This window comes from Trichoderma harzianum (genome assembly GCF_003025095.1).
Source record: "Trichoderma harzianum CBS 226.95 unplaced genomic scaffold M431scaffold_2, whole genome shotgun sequence".
Taxonomy (NCBI): domain Eukaryota; kingdom Fungi; phylum Ascomycota; class Sordariomycetes; order Hypocreales; family Hypocreaceae; genus Trichoderma; species Trichoderma harzianum.
Genome location: NW_020209250.1, coordinates 1309054 through 1321229, shown reverse-complemented (window position 1 = coordinate 1321229; position 12176 = coordinate 1309054). Strand labels below are relative to the sequence as shown.

Sequence of the window (12176 nt, the reverse complement as noted above, 5' to 3'; positions counted from 1 at the left end):
GAAGGAATTGCGCGCTGTTCTGGAACCTACGATAATACGGCTTATCTGGGCTTGTCTCACGCCGAGTCTAGGACAATTGCTGACCTCGATTGTTTCTGGCTGCCCTTTTCGCTACCCTGGAGCGCCCTCTTTGTCTCGCATTTTTGCCCCGCCTTTGATACTCCGAAGCCTTTGATACTCCGAACTCCAACGTGGGATGCGGACGAGCCCAACAAAGAGACGCTTTTGCTGCACTGAAGCCCAGGACTGCCCAGTGTTGAGCCGTTTTGGCCTGCTATTGAGCGGCTGCACGCTTTAGTGGGACAAGGCTGAGGGTCTCCTGCGCTAAAAGTGCAGCGACGAAACAGCGTACGAGTGGCTCAGGCACAAGCACAGCACACGTATTCGTACCCGTTCAGAGGGGGGTGGGCCGTGGTTGGGCGGACAGGGGCCCAGACGAGGCCAGTAAGCCACCAGCGACTCGGCAACCCCACCATCATGAGCCATCCATTGCATTGCCCCTCCATTTGCAGAGAGGACGGGAGAGCCCAAAATGCAAACGGCCACACCTAGCACGAGAGCGATATCTCTTCCATGTTGACTGCCGGACGATGCAATGCTAGCTAGCGGCACACGCGCATCCCTCGGACTGGGTTCGATTGGATACGGCGCTCGCTCGCTCGTACACGGAATGCGATTGCGATTGGGGGCCAGGGCGCGGAATCCTGGATTGCGAGGAATTGATTGTGATCCCATCACGGGCACGATTACGATCCATTTACAGTATCGTGCTGCAACGCTGGGATGACGATGACTTGACGCATGACACGCGAATGCGAAGCAGCCAAGGGGCGTAATCTTGGGACCAGTCGATGCAAGCAAGGGGCTTTCATTCGATTCCTCGGCCGCCAACGGTTTTGAAGTTTTTGATGGAACTTCCGACACCGCATTGGCATTGGCATTGGATGGGCACACTGGAATGAGGTACCGGTACCACCGGGTCCAAGCCGGTGTTAGCGGCAAGGCCAGACCGCGACCGGGATGCTACGAGTTATCATTGTGTCTCAAGAGGCTGCTATTCAACAATTCGCAAAATTAGACATTGCGCCCCAAAAAACCAAAAAAGATTTTCCCCAACTCGTTTTGGTGGCTTGGTTGCCGTGCGGATTGACTTTGGTGATTCCCCCTTACGCTTGGAAAGCCAAACGCCGGAAGCACTCTTACCCGCTGGCAGAACGAACTGAGCAGAGCACTAGAGTTAGGCTGCTGGCGTACAAAGGAGCCGCCATTTCTTGCATCTGATCGCATCTCCCCATCCTGCGTCAGCACTGTCGCAACTGGGTGTCATCATTGAGCTACGGCACAGGTAAGCAAGCAGCAATGAGTGATTCCCTTCCCCTGCCCACACTTTCGCACAGGGCTGCATGCACGCGCACATGCTGGCCCCGATCGACGCTTTTGGGTTCCGTTAGGCGGTGCAAGCTTCGCTGGCCGAGTCCGCCCTCCCCCACCAACTCGGCGCCCAGGTACCCACCGGGCTAGCGTTCGTACCGGGTACTCGTACGTGCTGGTACGATGCGCAGTGGTGGGCGTTGGTGCTAGAGGAAATGGTGGACAGGGTCCATGTGCCTGGTACATGTACGGATACGGCGCAATACCTGGCAGCCCATCCCTCTGAGCTCTAGCCCCGCCAGCAGCTAAAGCAGAGCAGCCCTCTCGCGGTCCCAGGTGTCACTGCACTCCTGAAATCTGGCTCTCCCCCATTGAAGTTGTTCTTTGCCGTCTCAATCCTTCAATTGCCCGGCTCTCTCTCTCTTCCTTTCTTCCTGCAATCCATCTGCCTCATCTCCGACTTGTGTTGTGGTCTTTGCCTTGGTGGGCCAACACTGTATAGCCTCTATTAATTCAACAGCTGTTGACCGGTGTTTTTTCTGCAGGACTCAGCTCACCCCGCCATTTCTGCTCTTTTTCCCTCCTCACCTCTTTTTTTTTTGACGAGCTCGCATACACATCACCATGTCCGGTTCCAAGGATCTCTTGTCGGCCAACGACAGAATCCAGCGCTTTGCTGCTCCCAGCCGACCCCTCAGCCCTCTCCCCGCGCACGCTCTCTTCTCCGAGAAGACGCGATGCTTCGTCTACGGCCTGCAGCCCCGCGCCGTCCAGGGCATGCTGGATTTTGACTTCATCTGCAAGCGAAAGACTCCCTCTGTCGCCGGCATCATCTACACCTTTGGTGGCCAGTTCGTCAGCAAGATGTACTGGGGCACCAGCGAGACCCTGCTGCCCGTCTACCAGCAGGTTGACAAGGCCATTGCCAAGCACCCCGACGTCGATGTCGTCGTCAACTTTGCCTCTTCTCGAAGTGTCTACAGCTCCACCATGGAATTGATGGAGTGCCCTCAGATCAAGACCATTGCCATCATTGCAGAGGGTGTTCCCGAGCGAGTAAGTTTGTTTTTGTTTCGCCATTCTTTGGTTTCTTCTGCCCCTCACAGATTTTCTTGAGAGCAGCAGAAATAACCCCAATTGGAACCCAATTTGCTGACCACCTGTCATTTTAGCGAGCTCGTGAGATTGCTCACGTTGCCAAGAAGAAGGGCGTCACCATCATTGGCCCCGCCACTGTCGGTGGCATCAAGCCCGGCAGCTTCAAGATTGGTAACACTGGTGGTATGATGGACAACATTGTTGCCTCCAAGCTGTACCGCAAGGGTTCCGTTGGCTACGTCTCCAAGTCCGGTGGTATGTCCAACGAGCTCAACAACATCATCTCCCAGAACACCGACGGCGTCTACGAGGGTGTCGCCATTGGTGGTGACAGATATCCTGGCACCACTTTCATCGACCACTTGCTGCGATACCAGGCCGACCCAGACTGCAAGATCTTGGTCCTGCTTGGTGAGGTCGGTGGTGTCGAGGAGTACAAGGTGATTGATGCCGTCAAGCAGGGCATCATTACCAAGCCCATTGTCGCCTGGGCCATTGGTACCTGCGCCAGCATGTTCAAGACCGAGGTTCAGTTCGGCCACGCTGGTTCTTTTGCCAACTCACAGCTCGAGACTGCCACTGTCAAGAACCAGTCTATGCGCGACGCCGGCTTCCACGTCCCCAAGACTTTCGAGGACATGCCCGCCGTTCTCAAGGAGGTCTACGACAAGCTCGTCAAGGAGGGCACCATTGTCCCCCGCGCCGAGCCCGTTGTCCCCAAGATCCCCATCGACTACTCTTGGGCCCAGGAGCTCGGCCTTATCCGAAAGCCCGCTGCCTTCATTTCCACCATTTCTGACGACCGTGGCCAGGAGCTGCTTTACGCCGGCATGCCCATCTCCGATGTTTTCAAGGAGGAGATTGGCGTCGGTGGTGTCATGTCTCTGCTGTGGTTCCGCCGCAGGCTGCCCGACTACGCCTCCAAGTTTTTGGAGATGGTTCTCATGCTTACTGCCGACCACGGTCCCGCTGTCTCTGGTGCCATGAACACCATCATCACCACCCGTGCCGGCAAGGACTTGATCAGCGCCCTTGTCTCTGGTCTGCTGACCATTGGTTCCCGCTTCGGTGGTGCCCTTGACGGCGCCGCTGAGGAGTTCACCAAGGCTTTCGACAAGAACCTCAGCCCCCGTGACTTCGTCGACAGCATGCGCAAGCAGAACAAGCTCATCCCCGGTATTGGTCACCGTATCAAGTCGCGAAACAACCCCGACTTGCGTGTTGAGCTTGTCAAGGAGTACGTCAAGGCCAAGTTCCCCAGCCACAAGCTGCTCGACTACGCTCTGGCCGTCGAGACCGTCACAACCTCCAAGAAGGACAGCCTGATCCTCAACGTTGACGGCTGCATTGCCGTGTGCTTCGTCGACCTGATGCGTAACTGCGGCGCCTTCTCCGCCGAAGAGGCCGAGGACTACCTTTCCATGGGTGTTCTCAACGGTCTGTTCGTCCTGGGCCGAAGCATTGGTCTCATTGCCCACTTCCTCGACCAGAAGAGACTGCGCACCGGTCTGTACCGTCACCCTTGGGATGACATCACCTACCTGCTGCCCAACCTCAACGAGGGCCAGCCCAGTGGCCAGGGCAGAGTGGAGGTCCAGATGTAAGCAGAAGCCGAGAGGAAACAAAAGGAGCAATCAGAATATATTATACAACAGTTGTGGGAATTTGATGAAGGAATTTTGGGAAGGGAAAGTGGTTTGTCAAGACCTAAAGTTAGCAGCACACATAGCCCGTAGTCGCTGCGGTGGGAACGTTATGAAGTATTAAATCATTTTTTATTGATGACAATAGAGACCAAAAAATTAATTCACATGCATTTCATTTCCTGTGACCCTTTTGCTGAATTGGAAATCAGCTATTTTGTGTCTAACAAATTAATTGTTTGTCAGTAAATCTCTTGTAAGTGGTAGATAGAACTTTACGCAGTTCATTCTCATTGTCCTCTTGCACCTCATCACGTGACCCGCAAGGCTGCCTCGAAATGCAGTTGCATGATATCTTATCGCGCAACCGCAGGCACTTTAGCTCCAGGCTCAATGCAATCGAAACAGCTTCAATTCCCCAAACCCAGCCTTTCTTCACAATCCCCAATCCTCTCCCCCGAGGGAACGAGACGATAAGAACGGGGAGCACTTGTAGTGTGCGGAATCCAATTTTTGTTCTGGTTCTCCATAGCCAGCGGGGTCGAATCGCTTTTTTTGCCTTGGTACGAATGGACTTGCATCTTTTTTTCTTTCTCCCCCCCAATCTCTCTTCAACTTCACTGGATGTAACTCAACTAACGAATGTGTCAGCCGAGACGTTTTCGAATCAACGACACAGAGCAATTCCATTAAAACCAGAAATAAGAAAAAAAATGACCTTTTTCCGCATCACCCTCCACCGCTCGGCCATTGGTCTTCCCGAGCGCACCCGGGGCGTGCTCCAGGCGCTCGGCCTGCGGCGGCGCATGCAGACCGTCTTCCACCCCGCGGAGCCGCAGTTCGCGGGTATGATCATGAAGGTCAAGGAGCTGGTGCGCGTGCAGGAGGTGGAGCGGAGGCTGACCAAGCGGGAGGTCAAGGCGGAGAGGACGCCGGATAAAGGGTTTTACGTTGAGAGGGCGGTGCAGCGGATGTGAAGAGATTTGATTTGTGGTTTAGGGGATAAGATGTTGATGATTATGAGCGCAAAAAGGGGGAAATATATGCAAAGCGAGGGGTTGATGGTTTGTGGGAGTGGATGTTTGTATATAAGAGAGTGTATGGTTGAGGAGGAATTATAGCGGGATGGACAAGACGAGCTTGTACGATATCAACGGCAACAATGTACGAAAGAAACAAAAAAGACGGATATGCCCGGCTTCGAAATGGGGCGGGCACAAACAAGTCATGTGGAATCACCAAGGTGGTTAAAAGAGCCATATACAAAACAAAGCATTTTCCCATTATCTTGAAACTAAACTAACTCCCCGTCTCCCCCCCAACTCTAACTAAAAACTGCGTCATCGAAAAACCAAAAGAAAGCACCAGTTTCATCGCATTAACACCTTGCTAATCCTATCCAGTGCCGTGACCAAACGAATCCTTCAATAAGACGAGAATCCCACGGAAAATGCGGTATCAAGGCGCAAGTAAAAACCATCATCGACCCAACAAGTTGCTGTCGCCGACTTTGCCGGTTACAGCGTGAGTGTGTTGTCGTGATTCCAACTAGATATTAAAAACAAACAATAAACAAGAGGGGAGCGGGTAAACATAGCCGAGAGAAGATAAACAAAACTCTGGCGACAGACGAAAGTGGGCAGTTGTGTTCTCCTTTTGTGGCAGCCAACAAGATAAAGACATCTAGAAGCTTCGAGCCTTGTCAATGTACTCTTGAGATGGAGTCTCGTACTCGTTGACAAAATATGATTGACAATTGCGGCCCAGCCAAGTGGTGAACTTGCCGATTTCCTCTCTAAGGCGTGATACGGACTGTTGATCCATATTCGTCTGCGCAAGGAGCTCGGGCAATGAAACTAAAAGGTAGAAGTTAGCCAGTCCGCGATAAGAAGAGTGTGTCAGTCTCGGCGTATACGTACCAATAAGACGCGCAAGATGCTCTGCGCCATAAACATCGCAGACATTCTTGTACTGCGAATTCTCGTCGGCATTATCCCACAGTTTCCGCACATCCATGTACTGATGACGCTCAAATCTTGGATCAATGTTAGTAGATATCCCACCAAAACCAGGAGTCGATCCACTTACCTGTAGAGAAGTATTCTGCTGAGAGCCTTTTCGAAATATTCCCGAAATCCGGCGATAACTTCCTCCAAGATGTCCATACTAGATGAGCCCTCTTCTCTGCGTGGCCGCTCAACAGCAAGATAGTCCTCAAAAATCTTGGTAACTGGGTTTGGATGAGGCAATGGTACAAGCTGGTTGTTTTTGGTGATATTCTCCCAATCGTCCACAAGCATGGCCTGGATATGATCGGGCACGGAAATGTTGATCATTGGTTTGCTGTGGAAAGCGTCCTCCTGAGGGTTGTTAGACTGTGCTCAGAGAAAGAAAAAAGATCTCTTGAAACAAAATCTCGGAACTTATAATGTGAAAGCAGAGGTAGATAGAAAGTGACCGAAGTAAGCCAAACGCAAAGATCCCGAGATAGAAAAAGAGAGAGAGAGAGTAAGTTGAGGTAAACCATAGAAGCCGCTTGGCTCTGGCAACCGACAAATTTGTGATAATCAGGAAAACATGTTAATTTCCAGTTTGGGCAACTTGGATCAAATATGGATATCCGGTGTTTTCCTCAATCTTGATAGGCACAGACGCTGGTTCGGCCTGGGGAATTGATTCCGGAACCATCTTCCTAGGGCAGATAGGCTTGCCATTACGCGTGAGAATTATCTAGATTCCTTTTCGTGTTGGCCCAGATTGCTCAATAACAGGTTCCAGCTCAGGCACAGGCTTGGAAACACGTTTAAAAAAAGATTCAAGTTCAGACTTCGTAGGACAAATTGGCTTGCCGTTCCATGTCCAGCTGATCCAGTTCCTGTTCCGTGTCAAGGTGATCCGGTTGCCGTTTCGTGTCAAGGTGATCCGGTTGCACTTTGGGATTGGCTCGGACGGCTTCTCGGCAGCCGATGATGAAGCCAATTTTCTTTTCAGGGTTGGCCTGAGGATGCGCCCGTAACGGGAACGCGGCAAGGGGGTTTCGTTTTTCTCCATTGGCATCTTGTCTGACTTATTGCTGGTGAAGGGCATGTTGCTTCACTCAATGAGATTTGTAAACCTATTGATGGTGGAAGGCGTGTTGTTTCTCTCAATGAGATCTGCAGTTGTAATTGAAGGGGGTGCTGTGGGAAAGAGCCGAGGGAACAACAACATGGGGGAGAGCAAAATGATATAGGTCGACGAAAACGCCACAAACAATCAAGAGTTTCTCACTTGAGTCATACAATACTGCAAAACGGCCGGAGAAGCAAAGTATAACAAAATAAACATTGTTATGCTCATAAGTTTTCGAGCGTATGAAGCCACCAGAGAGAAAAGACTGCTCGTAGGAAAGCTAAACATGGCCTGTAGAGTCTGGTTTTCCCTCTCATCAAACTCCCTCCGTGCAGCTTGCGCGGCCCGGCACTTGCCGGCGGGGAGTTGTTGAAGATACTTCAGGAGACGCGGCTCGTGGAGTACATAAACACCATGAGCCAAAGAGAGACGAGAGAGAAAACGCCGCGAAATTTTGAAAGATTCGAGATAGAACAGCAAAAAAGATGAAGAGAAAAAGGGAAAATCGGTTGCTGATGGCAAATCAAGTCTTACCTGCTCCAGTTCCCAGTCCTTGCCTCTCCTGCCCCCTCTGCCTCCCTGAGTGACGGCAGACCCTCGCTCCTCGCTGCCACGCGCCGACTCGCCGCCGCTCTTGACGATCTTCTTGGGCACCTTGGACGTCTTCTGCATGCTGTTCTTGAGCTGCGCGTGAAGCTGGGCTGCCAGCTCCTTGTGCTCGTCGTCAAAGGGCCGGATCCGGTCCACCAGAACCCAGTCATCCCACGTGTTCTTCCAGCCTTTGTAGTGAACCTTGTACCGATATCCTTCATTGGGCTTCTCCGCAGGCTGCACGTCCATGATCTTGGCCTCATACAGCATGTCCATGTGGAAGCAGAGGACTTTTTCGTCCTTGCCAAACGGCGGAGGCGGCTGTTGTCGCGCAGGAGCCATGATGAAAATATGATGAAAACGTGAATGGGCCCCCTTTTTAGTTTTGTGAGTCAAAGTATAGCGGCTGACGGATGGAATGAGATGGAAAAGGCTTTCTGCGGTATCTTCTAGCGAGATATCTGCAATTGGTGATGATAGAGTTGGGAATGGCGATGAAGAAAAGGATTGTACGTACAGGGAGACACGTGAGTGAGATGGAAGTGAATAAAGTACGGAGGAGTACCTTGGCGATTGAGCCCCTGGCTGCTGTGCCGGTAGCCACTAAAAATGTCCTGTTAGGCGGTCCTTGCGGCACCCCAGCAGCCTTAAAGCGCTGTGGCTACGAGAAAAAAATCAGCCCCAAAATGGAGTACAGGTACCTGCAACTACAATTAGCCCCAATTTGGAGCAGTTGGCCTGCACGTAATACGAAGCACAAGAAGCGCGCAAAAAGCAAGCAGGTGTTTACAGATACCCATTGAGTTCTATAAAAATTCAATCACGCGACGCGAAGTCTCCCTACGCCAGCATCACCTTATTGGATCAATACCGTTCTGCTACTTTTATTGGTTCCCCCTTTTACGTCTCACTTGTTCCTCCGTCTTAAAACAAAATCCAAGACAGTCACATGTATAAGGAGCCAGTAGTTGCAGTAAATATTCACCAGGTTTAAATTTCTTCTCCTTATTTTCCCAGGTTGAATCGGGGTATCTATTTGCTAACTGCCGACCTCATAAAACTCATTTACCTTTGATTTCATCTCACCTCATGAACGCCTTGTTGAAGACTTTTGGATAACCATCCTAATGAAACTACCAATGCTTTTTCTCCTAACCAGGAGAATCAACGCACATATGCATATGTTGAATGCTCGCCCAACCGACCTTTCCGAATTCCCAAAATGATGAAAAGAACCTTTTTTTGGTGGGTGCCGTAATAACCCAAGTCTTTGTCACCTAAACCATGCCCAAACGCCGATGTTGAAATCGTGCCCAGCTACAGGCGCAACGTAGTTGAATGTTGCTCCCTTTAAAGCCAGGCCATCCTACGTTGCAATCGCAGGAAATTATAAAAAACAAAAAGTGATTTGTTTATTTGGCGTACTTGGCACGGAAGTACTTGGTGGCGGCAATCATGTTAGCGAGAGCCTCCTTGGTCTCCTTCCACTGGCGGGTCTTGAGACCGCAGTCAGGGTTGATCCAGAGCTGCTCAGGCTTGAGGTACTGAAGCATCTCCTCGATGCGGTCCTTGATCTCCTGCTCGCTGGGAACACGGGGAGAGTGGATGTCGTAGACACCAGGTCCGATGTGGCGGGGGTAGGCAGAGTCGACGAAGACGCTCAGCAGCTTGGCATCAGACTTGCTGTTCTCGATGGACAGAACATCGGCATCGAGGGCAGCGATGGCGTGGAAGAAGTCCTGGAACTCAGAGTAGCAGAAGTGAGAGTGGATCTGAGTGGAGTCCTCAACGCCAGTGGTGGACAGGCGGAAAGCGTTGACAGCCCACTTGAGGTAGGCATCACGCTCAGTGCCGGAGCGGAGAGGGAGACCCTCACGGAGAGCAGGCTCATCGACCTGGATGACGTCAACGCCGGCCTTCTCGAGGTCGACGACCTCGTCACGGAGAGCCAGAGCAAGCTGCTCGGCCTGGACGGACTGGTGGATGTCGTCACGAGGGAAAGACCATCGCAAGCAAGTGACGGGTCCAGTCAGCATACCCTTCATGGGCTTGCTGGAAACGGAGACGGCGTACTTGGACTCCTTGACAGTCATGGGGGCGGGACGGGAGATGTCACCGACAATGATGGGGGGTCGGACGCATCGAGAGCCGTAGCTCTGAACCCAAGCGTGGGTGGTGAAGGCATAGCCGTCCAGGCGCTCACCGAAGTACTGGACCATGTCGTTACGCTCAGGCTCACCGTGAACGAAGACGTCAATGCCAAGCTCCTCCTGGATCTTGACGTTGTCCCGGATCTCCTGCTCAATGAAGGAGTCGTACTCCTGGGCGGTGATCTCGCCCTTGGTCAACTTGTTTCGTGACAGACGAATCTCCTTGGTCTGGGGGAAGGAACCAATGGTGGTGGTGGGGAACAGGGGGAGGTTGAGCTTCTTCTGCTGAGCGTCGATACGGACAGGGAACTCAGACTTTCGGTTGTAGTCGGCAGGGACAATCTTGGACTGGCGCTCCTTGACCTTGGGGTCGTTGGTGCGGGGAGAGGTGGCACGAGCCTGGATGGACTTGGCGTTGGCCTCGAGCTGCTCACGGACGGCGGCAGGGCCCTCAGTGACGGCCTTGGCGATGATGGCAACCTCAACGACCTTCTCGGAGGCGAAAGAGAACCAGTCGGCAATCTCAGCGTCCAGCTTCTTCTCGCTGGCCAGGGTGTGGGGAGTGTGGAGGAGAGAGGAGGAGGTGGCGACAATGACACGGTCCTTGCCGAGCTTCTGGATAGCGCTCTCAACGGTCTCGATGGCGCGCTTCAGGTTGGTCTTCCAGATGTTTCGTCCGTCGACAACACCAGCGGACAGGATGGTCTTGGGGCCGAGAGCACCGAGAACGGTGTCGAGCTGCTCGGGGTTGCGGACAAGGTCAATGTGGATGGCATAGATGTCCTTGGGGAGGAGGTCCAGGTTGTGGACGATGTCACCGAAGTAGGTGGTGAAGACCAGCTTGGGGATCTTGTCGCCGAGGCTGGCGAACTTCTCATAGGCGGGCTTGAAAGCAGCCTTGGTCTTGGCAGGGAGATCGAAGACGAGGACGGGCTCGTCGATCTGGACAGTCTCAGCACCAGCCTCCTTGAGCTGGGTGAGGAGCTGCTCGTAGACAGGCAGAAGGCTGTCGAGCAGGTCGATGGGGTCGACAGACTGGCCACGGTCGGCCTTTCCGAGGTGCAGGAAGGAAACAGGGCCGACGAGGACGGGGCGGGTAGTGACACCAGCCTCCTTGGCCTCGTTGAACTCAGCAACGGCCTTGGGGGTGGCGGTCAGCTTGAAGGTCTGGCCATCCTGGAGAGTAGGCTTGACGTAGTGGTAGTTGGAGTCGAACCACTTGACCATCTCCAGAGAGGGGACGTCGACGCCTCCCTTCTGGTGGCCACGGCCCATGGCGAAGTACTGGTCAACAGTGTCAAGGCCATCCTTGGTGTAACGCTCAGGAACAGCCTGTCAATTCACAGTCAGCATTGGTCCGGGGTTTATTGTTGGGGGAAAACGAGGCAAGTTTGTAACATACACCAAAGTCCTGGATGTGAGAGAGAACCTGGTCGTACAGGGCAAAGTCGTTGCTGGGGATGATGTCAACGCCGGCATCCTTCTGGATCTTCCAGTGAGCCAGACGAAGTCTCTTGGCCTCAGCAAGAAGCTCAGTCTGAGAGATCTTTCCACCCCAGTCTGCACATGTCAATGTTAGAAAAATTTTTCTCTGGGCGTGGGGGTGATGAGGTCGAGCAAGGGAAGACTAACAAGCTTCGGTGGCCTTCTTTAGGTCACGGTTAACACCCATACGGGGGAAACCGAGAACTGCGGACTGAACCATTTTGGCAATTGGTTTGGATACGGACTGGACAAGCTGTGATAAAAAAGTCGCTGCAGAAGAGAGAAACCAAGTCAATTGAGATGTTCGGCGGAATTGAAGCCCATGCAGAGATGGACAGCGGAAGAGCAGACGCAAGACTCACTGGTTATCAACTAAATAGTCCTGCCTGTATCAGCAGCGGAAGAAGATGAGTGTGAAGGAGGAAAAGGACACGCTGTGAAGAGAATGGAGAGGAAGAGGATGGAGAGAAGTGCGAGAGCAGCACCTATTAAGTGTATCGAGGAAAAGCGCCGAGCGGGGGAGGGGTAAGACGAAGGCGGTCGGGTCTGCTTGATCGGGTCTTTTCTTCTCTGCGGTGGAGCAATCACCGTTCAACCAATTTCTGATTGCTGTCTGGCCACACGGCTCTCTGCTGGGGACTAGCCGGGGCTGGGCGTCAGCCGAATTGCGCGATTTGCGCCATCGGAGCTCTCAAGCTGTGAGGCCGAATCTTATTCATAGCCGTGC

At 52.8% G+C, this 12176-nt stretch overlaps 6 protein-coding genes across 6 annotated transcripts; 3 read left to right on the top strand and 3 right to left on the bottom strand.

Annotated features, from left to right (window-relative positions):
- Window positions 1-324: 324 nt before the first annotated feature.
- Window positions 325-735, bottom strand: M431DRAFT_490556 (hypothetical protein; the record flags this gene model as incomplete). The annotated part of the gene is made up of 1 exon (XM_024916814.1): window positions 325-735. One exon carries the CDS (start codon window positions 733-735, stop codon window positions 325-327), a length of 411 nt encoding a protein of 136 aa, XP_024778599.1.
- A 590-nt stretch (window positions 736-1325) lies between these two features.
- Window positions 1326-1855, top strand: M431DRAFT_503885 (hypothetical protein). Its single transcript, XM_024918374.1, has one exon. The coding sequence runs from the start codon at window positions 1360-1362 to the stop codon at window positions 1519-1521; it is 162 nt and encodes a 53-aa protein (XP_024778598.1). The 5' UTR covers window positions 1326-1359; the 3' UTR covers window positions 1522-1855.
- A 104-nt stretch (window positions 1856-1959) lies between these two features.
- M431DRAFT_503883 (hypothetical protein) lies at window positions 1960-4222 on the top strand. Its single transcript, XM_024918373.1, has 2 exons — window positions 1960-2427; window positions 2544-4222. Exons 1-2 carry the CDS (start codon window positions 1996-1998, stop codon window positions 4071-4073), a joined length of 1962 nt encoding a protein of 653 aa, XP_024778597.1. The 5' UTR covers window positions 1960-1995; the 3' UTR covers window positions 4074-4222.
- Window positions 4223-4494: 272 nt separating this feature from the next.
- M431DRAFT_133758 (hypothetical protein) lies at window positions 4495-5394 on the top strand. The gene is made up of 2 exons (XM_024912507.1): window positions 4495-4675; window positions 4764-5394. The coding sequence occupies exon 2, from the start codon at window positions 4826-4828 to the stop codon at window positions 5087-5089; it is 264 nt and encodes an 87-aa protein (XP_024778596.1). The 5' UTR covers window positions 4495-4675; window positions 4764-4825; the 3' UTR covers window positions 5090-5394.
- Window positions 5373-8301, bottom strand: M431DRAFT_503880 (hypothetical protein). The gene is made up of 4 exons (XM_024918372.1): window positions 7758-8301; window positions 6201-6472; window positions 6032-6147; window positions 5373-5968 (listed from the first exon to the last, which is right to left on the bottom strand). The coding sequence occupies exons 1-4, from the start codon at window positions 8154-8156 to the stop codon at window positions 5796-5798; spliced, it is 960 nt and encodes a 319-aa protein (XP_024778595.1). The 5' UTR covers window positions 8157-8301; the 3' UTR covers window positions 5373-5795.
- A 925-nt stretch (window positions 8302-9226) lies between these two features.
- Window positions 9227-11669, bottom strand: M431DRAFT_490551 (hypothetical protein; the record flags this gene model as incomplete). The annotated part of the gene is made up of 3 exons (XM_024916813.1): window positions 9227-11296; window positions 11367-11524; window positions 11597-11669. The coding sequence occupies 3 exons, from the start codon at window positions 11667-11669 to the stop codon at window positions 9227-9229; spliced, it is 2301 nt and encodes a 766-aa protein (XP_024778594.1).
- Window positions 11670-12176: the final 507 nt, after the last annotated feature.